Source organism: Salvelinus namaycush, chromosome 1, assembly GCF_016432855.1.
Source record: "Salvelinus namaycush isolate Seneca chromosome 1, SaNama_1.0, whole genome shotgun sequence".
NCBI lineage: Eukaryota > Metazoa > Chordata > Actinopteri > Salmoniformes > Salmonidae > Salvelinus > Salvelinus namaycush.
In genome coordinates this window covers 71535779-71549672 of record NC_052307.1, presented here as the reverse complement: position 1 = coordinate 71549672, position 13894 = coordinate 71535779, and the positions used below count along the sequence as shown (strand labels likewise).

General features: G+C 39.4%; 2 protein-coding genes across 2 annotated transcripts; one reads left to right on the top strand and one right to left on the bottom strand.

The window, feature by feature from the left end:
• Positions 1-1142: 1142 nt before the first annotated feature.
• LOC120052807 (electron transfer flavoprotein subunit alpha, mitochondrial-like) lies at positions 1143-7149 on the bottom strand. The gene is made up of 9 exons (XM_038999937.1): positions 7141-7149; positions 6814-6895; positions 6531-6613; positions 5563-5662; positions 4553-4668; positions 4263-4365; positions 4078-4146; positions 3838-3920; positions 1143-1157 (listed from the first exon to the last, which is right to left on the bottom strand). Exons 1-9 carry the CDS (start codon positions 7147-7149, stop codon positions 1143-1145), a joined length of 660 nt encoding a protein of 219 aa, XP_038855865.1.
• Positions 7150-9324: 2175 nt separating this feature from the next.
• Positions 9325-13485, top strand: LOC120056695 (insulin gene enhancer protein ISL-3-like). Its single transcript, XM_039004904.1, has 6 exons — positions 9325-9382; positions 9817-10006; positions 10493-10755; positions 11938-12218; positions 12879-13046; positions 13369-13485. Exons 1-6 carry the CDS (start codon positions 9325-9327, stop codon positions 13483-13485), a joined length of 1077 nt encoding a protein of 358 aa, XP_038860832.1.
• Positions 13486-13894: the final 409 nt, after the last annotated feature.

The window sequence follows — 13894 nt, the reverse complement described above, 5'->3', positions numbered from 1 at the left end:
TCTCCTCTGAACAGTTGATGTTGAGATGTGTCTGTTACTTGAACTCTGTGAAGCATTTATTTGGGCTGCAATCTGAGGTGCAGTTAACTCTAATGAACTTATCCTTATCCAGAGATAACTCTGGGTCTTCCTTCCCTGTGGTGGTCCTCATGAGAGACAGTCTCATCATAGCGCTTGATGGTTTTTGTGACTGCACTGACTGACCTTCATGTCTTAAAGTAATGATGGACTGTTGTTTCTCTTTGCTTAATTGAGCTGTTCTTGCCATAATATGGACTTGGTATTTTACCAAATAGGGCTATCTTCTGTATACCACCCCTACCTTGTCACAACTGATTGGCTCAAACGCATTAAGAAGGAAAGAAATTCTTCAAATTAACTTTAAAAAAGGCACACCTGTTAATTGAAATGCATTCCAGGTGTCTACTTCATGAAGCTGGTTGAGAGAAAGCCAATGTGCAAAGCTGCCATCAAGGCAAAGGGCAGCTACTTTGAAGAATCTCAAACATAAAATATATTTTGATTTGTTTAACACTTTTTTGGTTATTACATATGTGTCATTTCATAGTTTTGATGTCTTCACTATTATTCTACAATCTAGAAAATAGCAAAAATAAAGAAAATTAGTAGGTTAGTCCAAACTTTTGACTGGTACTGTATATATAATATTACTGTAAATAGTATATTATTACATTTGGTTACATCAATTATATTTCAATTGACCTGATTTGTTTTGAATATTAATTGCAATACACAAGCAATGAATGGTTACTGGTTTAGTATGTTGCATTTCATAGCCTTCTGTGATTGTTTCCTGTTTACATTGTGTACAACAATATTGGCAGAGTTGTCCATTTTGAGGGGCAGGGTGGACTCACAGCACTTAAGTCTCCTTCCTAATGGGTCTGGTAAATCATTTAGGATCTTAAATCAGCCATTAACTACATTACAGCCGCTTCAGACTGCCCTAATGTGGGTCTGATGACAGCTGGGATATCCCTGTCGCGAGCCAAATGACCCATTTAGCCTTTTTAAGCTTATTCAATTTAAAATAATTAAATAATGTCACAATACAGAGTATTGTCACACATTCTGTGATTTTGTTTGTATTGTTTCGGATAACAAGTGTGTGCTTGCCTGTATTAATTCCCTTTAACCTGACGTAGCAGGCATAAGAGAAACGCCTGAGCGGAGTTCCCACATTTGGTTTTCAGTGGAAAAGGAAGCTAGGTTGAAAATAGCTGTATTCCTGAAAACCGGAATATGCAACTCGACTAAGGCTAATTCCCTTTGCTGTGAGGGGTCTGTCTTGTGGCTTGTTGGCTTTGCCAAAACATACACAGCCTCCGCAATATTGGCACACACACACACCCCAATCCACACACATCTGCTAACTAACACACTGTACACATAATTGAATGTAGGAGACAGATAGGCCATCTTTGGAGCATCAAGATCGAGAAAATACAGTGCATTCGGAAAGTATTCAGACCCCTTGACTTTTTCCACATTTTGTTATGTTAGACTTATTCTAAAATGGAATAAATAAAAAAAATCCTCAATCTACACACAATACCACATAATGACAAAGCGAAAACAGGTTTTTAGAGATGTTCGCAAAATTCAAAAAAATTAAATATCTTATTTACATAAATATTCAGACCCTTTGCTATAAGACTCGAAATTGAGCTCAGGTGCATCATGTTTCCATTGATCATCTGTGAGATGTTTCTACAACTTGATTGGAGTCCACCTGTTGTAAATTCAATTGATTGGACATGATTAGGAAAGGCACACACCTGTCTATATAAGGTCCCACAGTTGACAGTGCATGTCAGAGCAAAAACCAAGCCATGAGGTTTAAGGAATTGTCCGTAGAGCTCCGAGACAGGATTGTGTCAAGGCACAGATCTGGGGAAGGATACCAAAACATTTCTGCAGCATTGAAGGTCCCCAAGAACACAATGCTTCCATCATTCTTAAATTGAAGAAGCTTGTAACCACCAAGACTCTTCCTAGAACTGGCCGCTCGGCCAAACTGAGCAATCGGGGGAGAAGAGCCTTGGTCAGGGAGGTGAACAAGAACCTGATGGTCACTCTCACAGAGCTGCAAAGTTCCTCTGTGGAGATGGGAGAACTTTCCAGAAGGACAACCATCTCTGCAGCACTCCAACAATCAGGCCTTTATGGTAGAGTGGCCAGACTGAAGCCACTCCTCAGTAAAAGGCACATGACAGCCTGCTTGGAGTTTTCCAAAAGGCACCTAAAGACTCTCAGACCATGAAAAAGAAGATTCTCTGATCTGATGAAACCAAGATTGAACTATTTGGCCTGAATGCCAAGTCTGTTGGAAACCTGGCACCATCCCTACGGTGAAGCATGGTGGTGGCAGCATCATGCTGTGGGGATATTTTTCAGAGGCAGGGACTGGGAGACTAGTCAGGATTGAGGGAAAGATACCGGAGCAAAGTACAAAAGAGATCCTTGATGAAAACCTGCTCTAGAGAAACTCCGCAAATACAGGTGTGCCAAGCTTGTAGCGTCATACCCAAGAAGACTCGACGCTGCAATCGCTGCCAAAAGTGCTTCAACAAAGTACTGAGTAAATGTGATATTTCTAAAAATATGTTTTATATACGCTATTCAAAAGTTTGGGGTCACTTAGAAATTCTTGTTTTTGAAAGAAAAGCACATTTTTTTGTCCATTAAAATTACATCAAATTGATCAGAAATACAGTGTAGACATTGTTAATGTTGTAAATGACTATTGTAGCTGGAAACGGCAGATTTTTAATGGAATATCTACATAGGCGTACAGAGGCCCATTATCAGCAACCATCACTCCTGTGTTCCAATGACACGTTGTGTTAGCTAGTCCAAGTTTATCATTTTAAAAGGCTAATTGATCATTAGAAAACCCTTTTGCAATTATGTTAGCACAGCTGAAAACTGTTGTCCTGATTAAAGAAGCAATACAACTGGCCTTCTTTAGACTAGTTGAGTATCTGGAGCATCAGCATTTGTGGGTTCGGTTACAGGCTCAAAATGCCCAGAAACAAAGAACTTTCTTCTGAAACTCGCCAGTCTATTCTTGATCTGAGAAATGAAGGCTATTCCATGCGAGAAATTGCGAAGAAACTGAAGATCTGGTACAACGCTGTGTACTACTCCCTTCACAGAACAGCGCAAACTGGCTCTAACCAGAATTGAAAGAGGAGTGGGAGGCCCCGGGGCACAACTGAGCAAGAGGACTGAGCAAGAGTACATTAGTGTGTCTAGTTTGAGAAACAAACGCCTCACAAGTCCTCAACTGACAGCTTCATTAAATAGTACCCGCAAAACACCAGTCTCAACGTCAACAGTGAAGAGGAGACTACGGGATGTCTAAAGGAGACAAAAATGTCTAAAAACCTGTTTTGATTTGTCATTTTGGGGTATTGTGTGTAGATTGATGAGGGGGGCAAAACAATTGAATCCATTTTAGAATAAGGCTGTAATGTAACAAAATGTGAAAAGAGTCAAGGGATCTGAATACTTTCCGAATGCACTGTAGGCTAATGAAGGTCAGCAAAAGTGCACATACAGTTCAATTAAAGTCATTCAACAAGACCAAACAATTACATTTGTAATCCAAAATACCTCAATTAAAATATAATTTTACAGAACATTTAATGTGATAGTGTGATGCTGAAAAACTGAAACAATCATATACAATTTATTAAAGTTCTGTTATTATTTTCTTGTCAGGTTGCTCACTAAGAAATACTGTATGTTGGTTTCTGCTGTGACACAGTGAAATAACAGAGACAATAAAAGGGTGTGTGTTGTATCACTTACAGGTGCTACAACCTTGCCAGTCTGGCCAACCTGCATGTCATTGGGGATGTAGCCAGCATCCACAGCAGCTCCTGAAGCCCCCACTGCATTCACAACATACAGCAGGTTATTAATACACATGATCATACCACGCAGTTACACACAGACAACTGACCTCACTCTTTCCACTGTCCCTCACACATGCACCCACTCACTCTCAAAGATTCTCTCTCTGATGTACACACACATCGTTATTTATACCTGCAGCGCCCATTTTGTCAGCGAGGTCGTACAGCAGTTTGAAGTTCTCACCGCTCTTCAGCCCTCGTCCTAATGGGACAAAGAAATCAAGTGTTTGGTCACAATGACCTAACAGAATGAAAGGCCAGGGAATGTGAATGACACATTGGCTGAAGCAGTCAGACAGTGTAAAGCTAAGCCCTTACCTCCGGACACCACCACTTTGGCACTAGTGAGCTCTGGTCGATCGCTCTTGGTCAGGCTCTGCTCAAGCCATTCTGACATCCTCCCCAGGAGAGGGTGAGGCAACTGCAACAGAATGGACAGACATAACAAAAAAACGCAGCCAATTTAAATGTGCAATATATTCTTTACACTAGCATCTGAATATGCTGCTCTCCATCCATAATCAGGTATTGAAAATATTAATATCTGTTATGATGACAGAAAAAGGTTACGGAGTGGTGCTGCTGTCGACAGTGTAATGGAAGAGTACTGTACCCTGTTCAGTAGCAGCACTGCCTCCCTCCACAGCAGCAGGTTCAAAGGAAGTTCCCCTCACTGTGAACACCTTGACTTTCTCATTGCACTTCACTGTGGCCAGGGCATTACCTGTAGCAAAGACAACACATACAGTAACACCACATACAATGTGTTCGCTTGGTTATATTGAGATATATTCTCAGAGCAAAACCCCTCAATATAAGAAAAAAGGTTTTATAAAAATTTGGGGATCTAATAAAGCTTTTGGGTTTTACATGCGATGCAATTCAGGCAATTCTATAAAATACAATGACAAATGTTCACAGTAATAATTAAAAACATGAAAGAACAGACTTGCATTGTAATTATTTGCATTGTAAGAACTTGCATTGTATGAAGCTAGGGCGGTTCCTGGCATATGCATTGTAAATTACTAATTGGACTGTCTGACAACACCAAAACATCCAAGTGTAAGACCTTTGTCTGTCAAAAATGCAGCAGCAAAATGGTTAAACCCCCCCACTGAATTTCCAACCAGGAAGAGTCAGGCTCTTGCCAAAGTTTAAGTGGATAATTTTAAATCAGACCCATCTATATTTTATGATTATAATGTGCCCAATCAAAATATGATCTGAGCTTATTCTTCTTCAGGGAGGCTTTTAGTCTTTCAGACTGACAGCTGGGATGACTAGGGTGGATCTCTGTAGTCATTAAGAGGTCAGAAACAACAACAACATGAACTACTATAGCCTCATCACTTTACTAATGAATATAGAACAATCATCTCCATTTAACCCCTGACCCCAGCCCATTAGCAGAGCACTACACCAATACTGAAATCTATCCAATCATTTATTCTGCTGCTTACGTATGCATTATAGGTTGTGCTAAGAACAGGCCTGCAGCGATAAGAAACTATGTTGTAATGCATAATAATTAGTGTGCTTACAAAATATTTGGGGTCATTTTATACCTCAATGGAATAGTTGTTAATTATAAAAGATATTACAACAGGAATCTCACCAGCGTAAATGGTTCTAACGAAGGTGTCTTGAGATTTGACCTCGGTGATGTCAGAGAGAGTTGCAACATCCAGCTTGGCTGACACTCTGGGAAGGAGATTCTGTTGAGCATAATACAGTATTGAGATGATATTCTTTAATTCAACCATATCACCCTGTGGATCTCTCAGGACACAGAGAGGTGATGGGGAGGTTGATTATTTTAAAATGGGAATGTTTCTCAACATTTTAAGGACTTGGCAAAGTTTGGTACAATAAAGACAAAATTGAAACTATTACAAATAATGTGTCCCTGCAGAAACAGTTTATAGTAGATGATGTCAATAATGCTATAGTACCATGACGGATACAAACTGCCCTCTGTGAGTTGGATAAAACTAGCTTGGGCTACGGAGACTCAAATACAAAACTGTGTGAAGTTTAGCCCAAGGATGGACAATGGAATTCAAAGTCATCTTTGACAAATGATTGCTGATGATGTTTTTAGTAAAAGAATGAAATCAAATAGCAGACAGTATTAGGATGCATCATCTAGAACACATTCATCTACTCGGGGAAATCGAGACCAGACAACCCAGCCTCAGTCAATATGAGTTGGATTACAATACAGAAGATATTGTTTAATGCATCCTAATTCAATAGAAATACCATTAGATCAGCAAGTTGACAGTTCTATTGCAGAATGACAGATTACTGGGGTAGTAATTGAGGGGTAGTACTACACTTACTGGGTAAAATTGGAAGGAAAAAAACAACTTTCAGAAGCATTAAAGCATAATGTTTAAAAATGGTAAATCAGATCAACTAGATGTTGCTATGATGATAAAATGCGCTATTATTCATGCATGTCTGGATACATAATAAAATACATTTCCCATGATAAGGAAGGATTTGATCATTATATAGCTATTAATAATATGGGGGAAATGCAGACATGTGAACACTGTTGTGTTACAGTCTGTAAATCACCTTCCCAAAAGCAGAAGCTCCTGCACAGATGTGTGTGAAGTTGAACTGTTTCTGGGTAGCAAAAATCAAAGGAGTCAATTCCTCTGTATGGAGAAAAGACGACCGGGGTTAAAGTACATATTTACACCAAAAGGAAGTATCATGGCATTCCATCATTCCAACAGTATATATCATATAAACTGTAAATAAACATCTGTAACTAAGCATATCCACACAGACCTCAGAACGTAACACAAATATCCCATCCCAGAATGAAGGGACTTTCATCATTTCCAAAAAACACCTGGTAACAGTCCTTTGTAGCAGTCATGTTGAGCCACTAGAATCTTCTTGACCCCCTGGACTTTACTGATCTGGTCTGCAACCTGTTAAAGAAGGAAACCAACACAGAAATAAACAGTTAACCATATCAGCCAGCTGTATATCATGAAAGAGCTACATTGTACTGCACAAGGGTGACATATGTACGAAATACCACATTAAAACATAACTTCCATTGATGTGTGACTGAACAGCTGTTAGGGCAGGAGTAGCCAACCCTCCTCCAGCAGAGCTGGGTGTATGCAGGATTTTGCTCCAGCCTTCCTGAAACACACCTGATTCTACCCACCAGAATCATGATTAGCCTAGCTGAAATTAGGTGCATTAGTGTAGGATTGGAGCAAAATTTGGAAAGGTCTCTCATGCAAAAGAGATGTTTAATCTCAATGAGACCAACCTGGTAAAATAAAGGTTCAATTAAAAAAGTTGCATGCACACTGGTAGCTCTCCAGATAAGAGGGGTTGCCACCTCTGTGGGGCACCGTAGTGACAGTCCTACCTTGGCACAGTTGGTTCCAACCACCAGGCAGGTGACCTCTCCTCCCACCTTGCTGGCAGCAGTAATGGCGTTCAGTTTGATGGGTGTGAGCTGGTTGTTGTTGTGCTCTGCTATTACCAGAGTACTCTGAAACCTCTGGGCCAGACAGGGCTGCAGGAGAGAACACTACCAATCTCCATTATGAAACTGCTTTAAAAAGAAGACTTAGACATTTCTGATTGTCAATAACTACTATTTTGGTCTTGAATGATAAACTCGACAGAGGGCTTTGGGCACATTATCAGACTGGCTCTATCAAGTTAAGTGTAAACAGTAGTGTGTACAATGGTCATTATAAAACGCACGACAGGGAATAAAGGCAATATGAAATACGTTTGTCGAAAACCAAAAGGAAGGCTATAGCCATGTCAGGTCAACTGTGTGTTTTGTCCTCCAAGATAACGAAATCACTTGCTAGTTAAATTTAACCCAAGTCAGGTGACACAATGTACTGTAGCTAGTTATGTGGCCAAAATCTGGATTAGTTTCATGCTCTACTCTGACACGATAACCGTTAATAGTTTCAATGTATGTAGTTAACAGTACAGTTGCAAATGAGAGTGAAAGTATGTTGTCGACATGCCATGTCCTCAACTGACCTCAGACAGACTTCAGTCAGACTAGCCAACTAGACGTTGGTGGCAATCTGAAAAGGTAGAAGAAATTGCTGCATTTGTCAACACTGGAGTTTTACTTACCAATTGTCCCAAACTTCTTCTGTTTATTGCTGTAAACATAACTGGCTAGCTTTCTAGCTAATCAGCTACATTTTTGCTAGCTATTTGTCTTGATCTAAACAAACACACAAAGCTGAGAGGCATCAGTTTAATTCTCCACTCTTGTATCTCGCGAGAACAATGTACTCTGATCTCTCCGCGTCTCTTTCACTTTAAACAGTGAACTCGGAGAATAGGCCTATCTAATAATTTCATTATGAATTCAAAGGCCCTTTAAAAGTGCAAAAGACCAGGGATTTGAGAATGCATGTACTGTAGGCTATAAAATACATGATGTAAGCATTCCATTCCATCCATAGACATAAACTTTTATATTTAATTGGAAAAATACAGGCTAATGTAAAATATGGCAACCAAATGGTCATAAATAAACCTGTGAATTATCTGGAATTAAATAATGAGAGCCCTATACTCCAAAATTGCGAGACAATGAAAGGAACCTACCTACATTGTATTAATTTGATATATGAAATAGAACAAATTCAATACAGAAACTTTGTGGATACATTTTATTTGATTTATAACTAAAAAGCAGGTACCAGTCTAGAGTGGCTCACTGCGCTGCTCTCCTGTCCTGGCATGAAGCAGTAAAATTGTACTTCTAATGTTCCTCCAGTAGGTGTCCTTGTTGTTCTCGAGTAGATGGATGGGCTGATTCACATGTTGTCAGTTGTCATGACGGGTTGTCTGTGTGCATTCTCCCCTGTCTCAGGAAAAACATGCAATTTACTGCTTACTCCTGCTAATTCCAATTCCAATGTAGGCCTAACAAAAGTGTACAGATTTAAAATAATTAGTAGTAATTGTCAGGAAATAATGCATCAACCAAAAAAGCTCTCCATAAACGTAGGCAAATATCTAAGCCCCAAAATGACCTTAGAATGACCTATTGCATTCTAACAAATAACCAACTGTTTCAAAATAAATAAACATTTTGAACTACTTAATTCTTTAAAATCTCTAGCGAGACTTGATATGACAGTGGGAATATGTTATGTGGGACGAATGGATGTCCAGTTTTACGTGTGACGTCAGAGAGCGTGTGGGACACTGCAGCGCCTCTTCCCGGGGCCGTCCCACAGTCCGAATTGAAGTTATCAGACAGCCAGGCACAGGCCACTCACCTCCCTCCTTTCTCCTCTTCTTCTCCTTCTTACTTATTTTCTGCATCTTATCGCAATCCCGTCATCATTCCTGTATGGTGGATATTATTTTTAACTCTTCTTTCTTGGGTGATATGGGGGATCATTCCAAAAGTAAGTGGCATTTTTTTGCATGTATTTTTATCCGCTTTTCACAGTGTTGTAGATTACCCTACAAATCGTAGCCTCTGAAATTAAAACATATTCTATTATCGCATTCAAATGCCATCGTATTTCATATATTTATTTGCATAAAGCAAATTTAATATATTCGTATTGGTATTGTTTTGTTATCCATAATGCGTACTTTTTCTTGTTTATAGTTCATTTTATCTTAGATTTCTTTCAAAACGATTGTGCATAATTTCAGAACAGGTCTTAGTCATTGGAATGTAATACAGTGAGAAACTGGGAGTATGTCGCTCTGTATAAGACAATTTAAGACGAAGAAGTGACATGTAGGCCAGTGGCTCTCAAAAAGTGTGATTTAAGGTGTCAAGAACTGTGTACATGGGAAAGAATGGTTACAATGTCTGTGCTCTCTGCAGAGAAGTCCGGATTCGCGATGTGTGTAGGCTGTGGAAGTCAGATACATGACCAGTACATTCTGAGAGTTTCCCCGGACCTGGAGTGGCATGCAGCCTGCCTGAAGTGTGCAGAGTGCAGCCAGTACCTGGATGAGACATGCACTTGCTTCGTACGGGACGGAAAAACATATTGCAAAAGAGATTATGTAAGGTACGGATTGAAATTCTTTGGAAATAATCTGTTAGTGATTGAACGTATTTTAACGTTGGTGTGAATGAGGAGGTAGCCTACAAACTAATATATAGTATATCCATATACATGCAAGACTTGTACCTAAATCACAGAGGCTTATTAGGCCTAAAAATACAAATATCCTTGTTTTGGAAGGTTTATAAAACAAAGTGTGCTCAGTCTGTGTAATTCTATGCAAAATGTATCTGTAGTTCAACACATAAAAGGCCATTTGACCTACAATTAATCAGCTTTTCTACAATTAAAATAGTTCGTTCATTTTAGCTTTTATACTTTGATCCTGGCTAAACAATGCACAGTAATATTTATCTTAGCCTTGTTTCTGACGTTCGACGTAGACCTAGTAATGTAAAACCTGGAATAAAAACTGCAGTAACAGATCAAATGGCTGTTAGAAGTTGTTGTTTAATTCCATATATTTTTTGTTTAATTTATTCCTTGCAGGTTATTTGGAATAAAATGTGCAAAATGTAACCTGGGATTCAGCAGCAGTGATTTGGTGATGCGAGCCCGGGACAACGTGTACCACATCGAGTGTTTCAGATGTTCCGTGTGTAGCAGGCAGCTCTTGCCGGGGGATGAGTTCTCTCTCCGGGACGAGGAGCTGCTGTGTCGGGCGGACCACAGTTTACTAATGGAGCGGAGCTCCGCCGGAAGCCCAATCAGCCCCGGACATATCCACTCCAACAGATCACTACACTTAGCAGGTCAGTTGCACATACAAAACAACACCACCACTGACTTCTGTAATAATAATAATAATAAGAGGAACAACAACAACAATAATAACAAGAATATGGAGGCAATCATCTTAATCAGAATGGTGATATTCATTGTTATATTAATGATCATAATAATTGCCTGATAATAATAGTCCCTAAATATATTTCCTAGAATTATCGATAGGCCTAATTTTATGACCATAACGATCCAGAAAAAAAATCAGATGCAAGCTTTGAGTCATTAAGATGTCAATAACTAGGCTATATTAGGCAATAGGCGACCAAAATCAGACTGACCTTTAAACTTTTCCATGGAAAATCACTGAGATATGATTTCATTTTTATACCAAGCTTTTAAAATTAATAGATTTTGAACATAAATCACGTTGGATTTTTTAATGATTTTGATATTTGATATTTACATGACTATTTAATAGTGTTGACCCAATAATACAAATACAGTAGGCTATAATAACTTCAAAGATTAGGCTAATCCCTACTCCTTGACGTTAGGCCTATCAGGATCATCTGGATAACAATAAATACGATTTTACAGATAATCTCTTAATGTGCAAATGAAAGAATTGTAGTAGATAGAAATGTTAACGAGTAGGCCTACACACAGTTGTAGTAGATAGAAATGTTAACGAGTAGGCCTACACACAGTTGCTGTTGACTAATTGACTATTCCTTTTTAATTTAACAGAAACTTAATGCATGACATAAACAAGGAGTGCGTCATAGTGCGTGGATGGGAATCTGTAGCCTATTGAACTATAATGCAATAAAGCTTACATGCTTTTAGAATTACATTGTCATTGGGGCCTAGACATAATTGTTGCTCAATATGGGCGATGTATTTTTAGGGGGGAATACCAAGATCAAATGGAGTACGTGTGGATGGAGAGACTGTTAATTACTATATATATACGACAACAGTCTCTCCATCCACACGTACTCCATATATTATAACGCATGGCAAGAGTTGAATAAATTATATTTTAGATTAATAAGAGTAATTAACGGTCTATATAACCTATAGCAAGGAACATACTCCAGGAAAAAACGCATTTGCATAGACTAGAATAATAATTAATAATAACAATATAAGTCAAACTTTAGTTAATTTCCTTTTTTATTAAATATAATTCCGCCTCTCTTCAGCAGAGCCGATGACAGTACGGGCACCACACCGAAACCACGTCCACAAGCAGTCAGAGAAGACAACACGAGTGCGAACCGTTTTGAACGAGAAGCAGCTCCACACGTTACGGACCTGCTACAACGCCAATCCGCGGCCAGATGCGCTAATGAAGGAACAACTGGTGGAAATGACCGGCCTCAGCCCAAGGGTTATTCGAGTTTGGTTCCAGAATAAAAGATGCAAAGACAAAAAGAGATCTATTCTCATGAAGCAACTTCAGCAGCAGCAACACAGTGATAAGACTGTAAGCATCTTCGTAAGTTAATCTCGGAAACATTTTTTATACTTCTATTACTTTTTCTTTATGTTTGGTTCATCGTTGAATCCTTACATTTTTGCGATAGTTGAGGTATGTCAGCACAGGCTGGTCTCATAGACTAAACATAACATAGTAAACGAAAATCCGGGATATAAGAATTGCAATTAGTAACATATCATACGAATTGTAATTCGTAACATTTCATACGAAATGGATGATAGACATCCACAAATTATTACCATACCAAACGTACATATCATACTAATATAAGTCTCCCATATTTTCGTTTACTATGTTACGTCTAACCTTGAGTCCAGGTTGGTCAGCAAAGAAGTACTTGTGGCCAAATGGTTACCTCTTAATTAAAGGCAAAGAATTCGTTTCTCTGGAATGATTTGACCAGTGCCACACTTGAATAACCCTTGGTCCGAGGCCGGTCATTTCCACTAGCTGTTCTTTCATTATTGTTTTTCTGTATTCAACCTGCCAATAAATAATTAATCAATAATTCAATTGTGCATGACCTGTATTGGAAAGCAAAGACTACAGAACAAAATCCTGACATTCTTATCTGGGAATTTGATGGTTTTCTTCCTCTACCAAAGTGTAGATTTAATTTGGATTTCCTATCTAATCTCGTATTAGAGTCTACAGGGGCTCACAGGTACGCCTCTGGTTGCCAGAAGCCCTATCAGGCACGACAACACGGGGCAGGGTAACTCGGTGGAGGTGCAGACCTACCAGCCGCCCTGGAAGGCCCTCAGCGAGTTCGCCCTGCAGAGTGATCTGGACCAGCCGGCCTTTCAACAACTGGTAAGAGAGAGGAGACATTCTATTCTTACATGCTAATGTGGGTGCACATGTGGGTACGCGTAATTACGCACGAACACACGTTCAAACTCTCTCACACACACACGAACGCACGCACGCACGCACGCGCGCAAACAAACACACACACACATTAATTTAGATGACGACAATTTCTGATTTTTTTTCTTAACTTTAATGTCATCAATTTAAAATGTATAAGTAATAACGTTAAATGGCAAATTTCAAAGTCAGAAGTGGCAAAATTTGTAGCCTAAACAGAGCCAGAACAGATTTATTTTGACATCACTGTCTTTGCACATTATAGGTGTCTTTCTCGGAATCGGGTTCATTGGGAAACTCCTCCGGCAGCGACGTGACTTCTCTGTCATCGCACTTACCCGACACCCCGAACAGCATGGTACCCAGTCCCGTGGAGACGTGAGACCAGGCCACCAGCCTCGGTCCCAGGCCTAGCATGTTCCCGCCCCGGTCCCCTGCATGTGACCAGCTCATCACAGCGTCCTAAAGACAGAGGAGTCGTTTCGGACATGGAGAGGAAAGTGACATATTCTCAATTTTGAACAATTACCTAACGGCACTATAAAGCAACGCGTACGAAAGCCCTTCTTCTTAATAAGACTCAGTTCAGCATTTTTGAGGATATCAGTGACAAAACAAAAACCGAACTTCGTTGCATGAACCGAAAGAAGATAGAAGATTCTCGTGATGGATTTACAAAACAGCCTCCCTCCATATTACATTGGAGCCATTTGATGTCGAACCAGATGGACATTCTGCAATTCATTGTGAACATATCGTGTCTTGGTTTCTTTATGTGATTTTTGATACAT

Excerpts from the sequence above, each read along its gene's own strand:
- LOC120052807 (XM_038999937.1), bottom strand. Across the intron at positions 6,614-6,813 it reads CTACAAAGGACTGTTACCAG|AGGAATTGACTCCTTTGATT; the intron begins GTGTTTTTTGGA and ends TTCTCCATACAG. Across the intron at positions 4,147-4,262 it reads CAAAGTGGTGGTGTCCGGAG|GACGAGGGCTGAAGAGCGGT; the intron begins GTAAGGGCTTAG and ends TTGTCCCATTAG.
- LOC120056695 (XM_039004904.1), top strand. The coding sequence starts at position 9,325 with ATGGTGGATATTATTTTTAACTCTTCTTTCTTGGGTGATATGGGGGAT. Across the intron at positions 10,007-10,492 it reads TGCAAAAGAGATTATGTAAG|GTTATTTGGAATAAAATGTG; the intron begins GTACGGATTGAA and ends TATTCCTTGCAG. Across the intron at positions 10,756-11,937 it reads CAGATCACTACACTTAGCAG|AGCCGATGACAGTACGGGCA; the intron begins GTCAGTTGCACA and ends TCTCTTCAGCAG.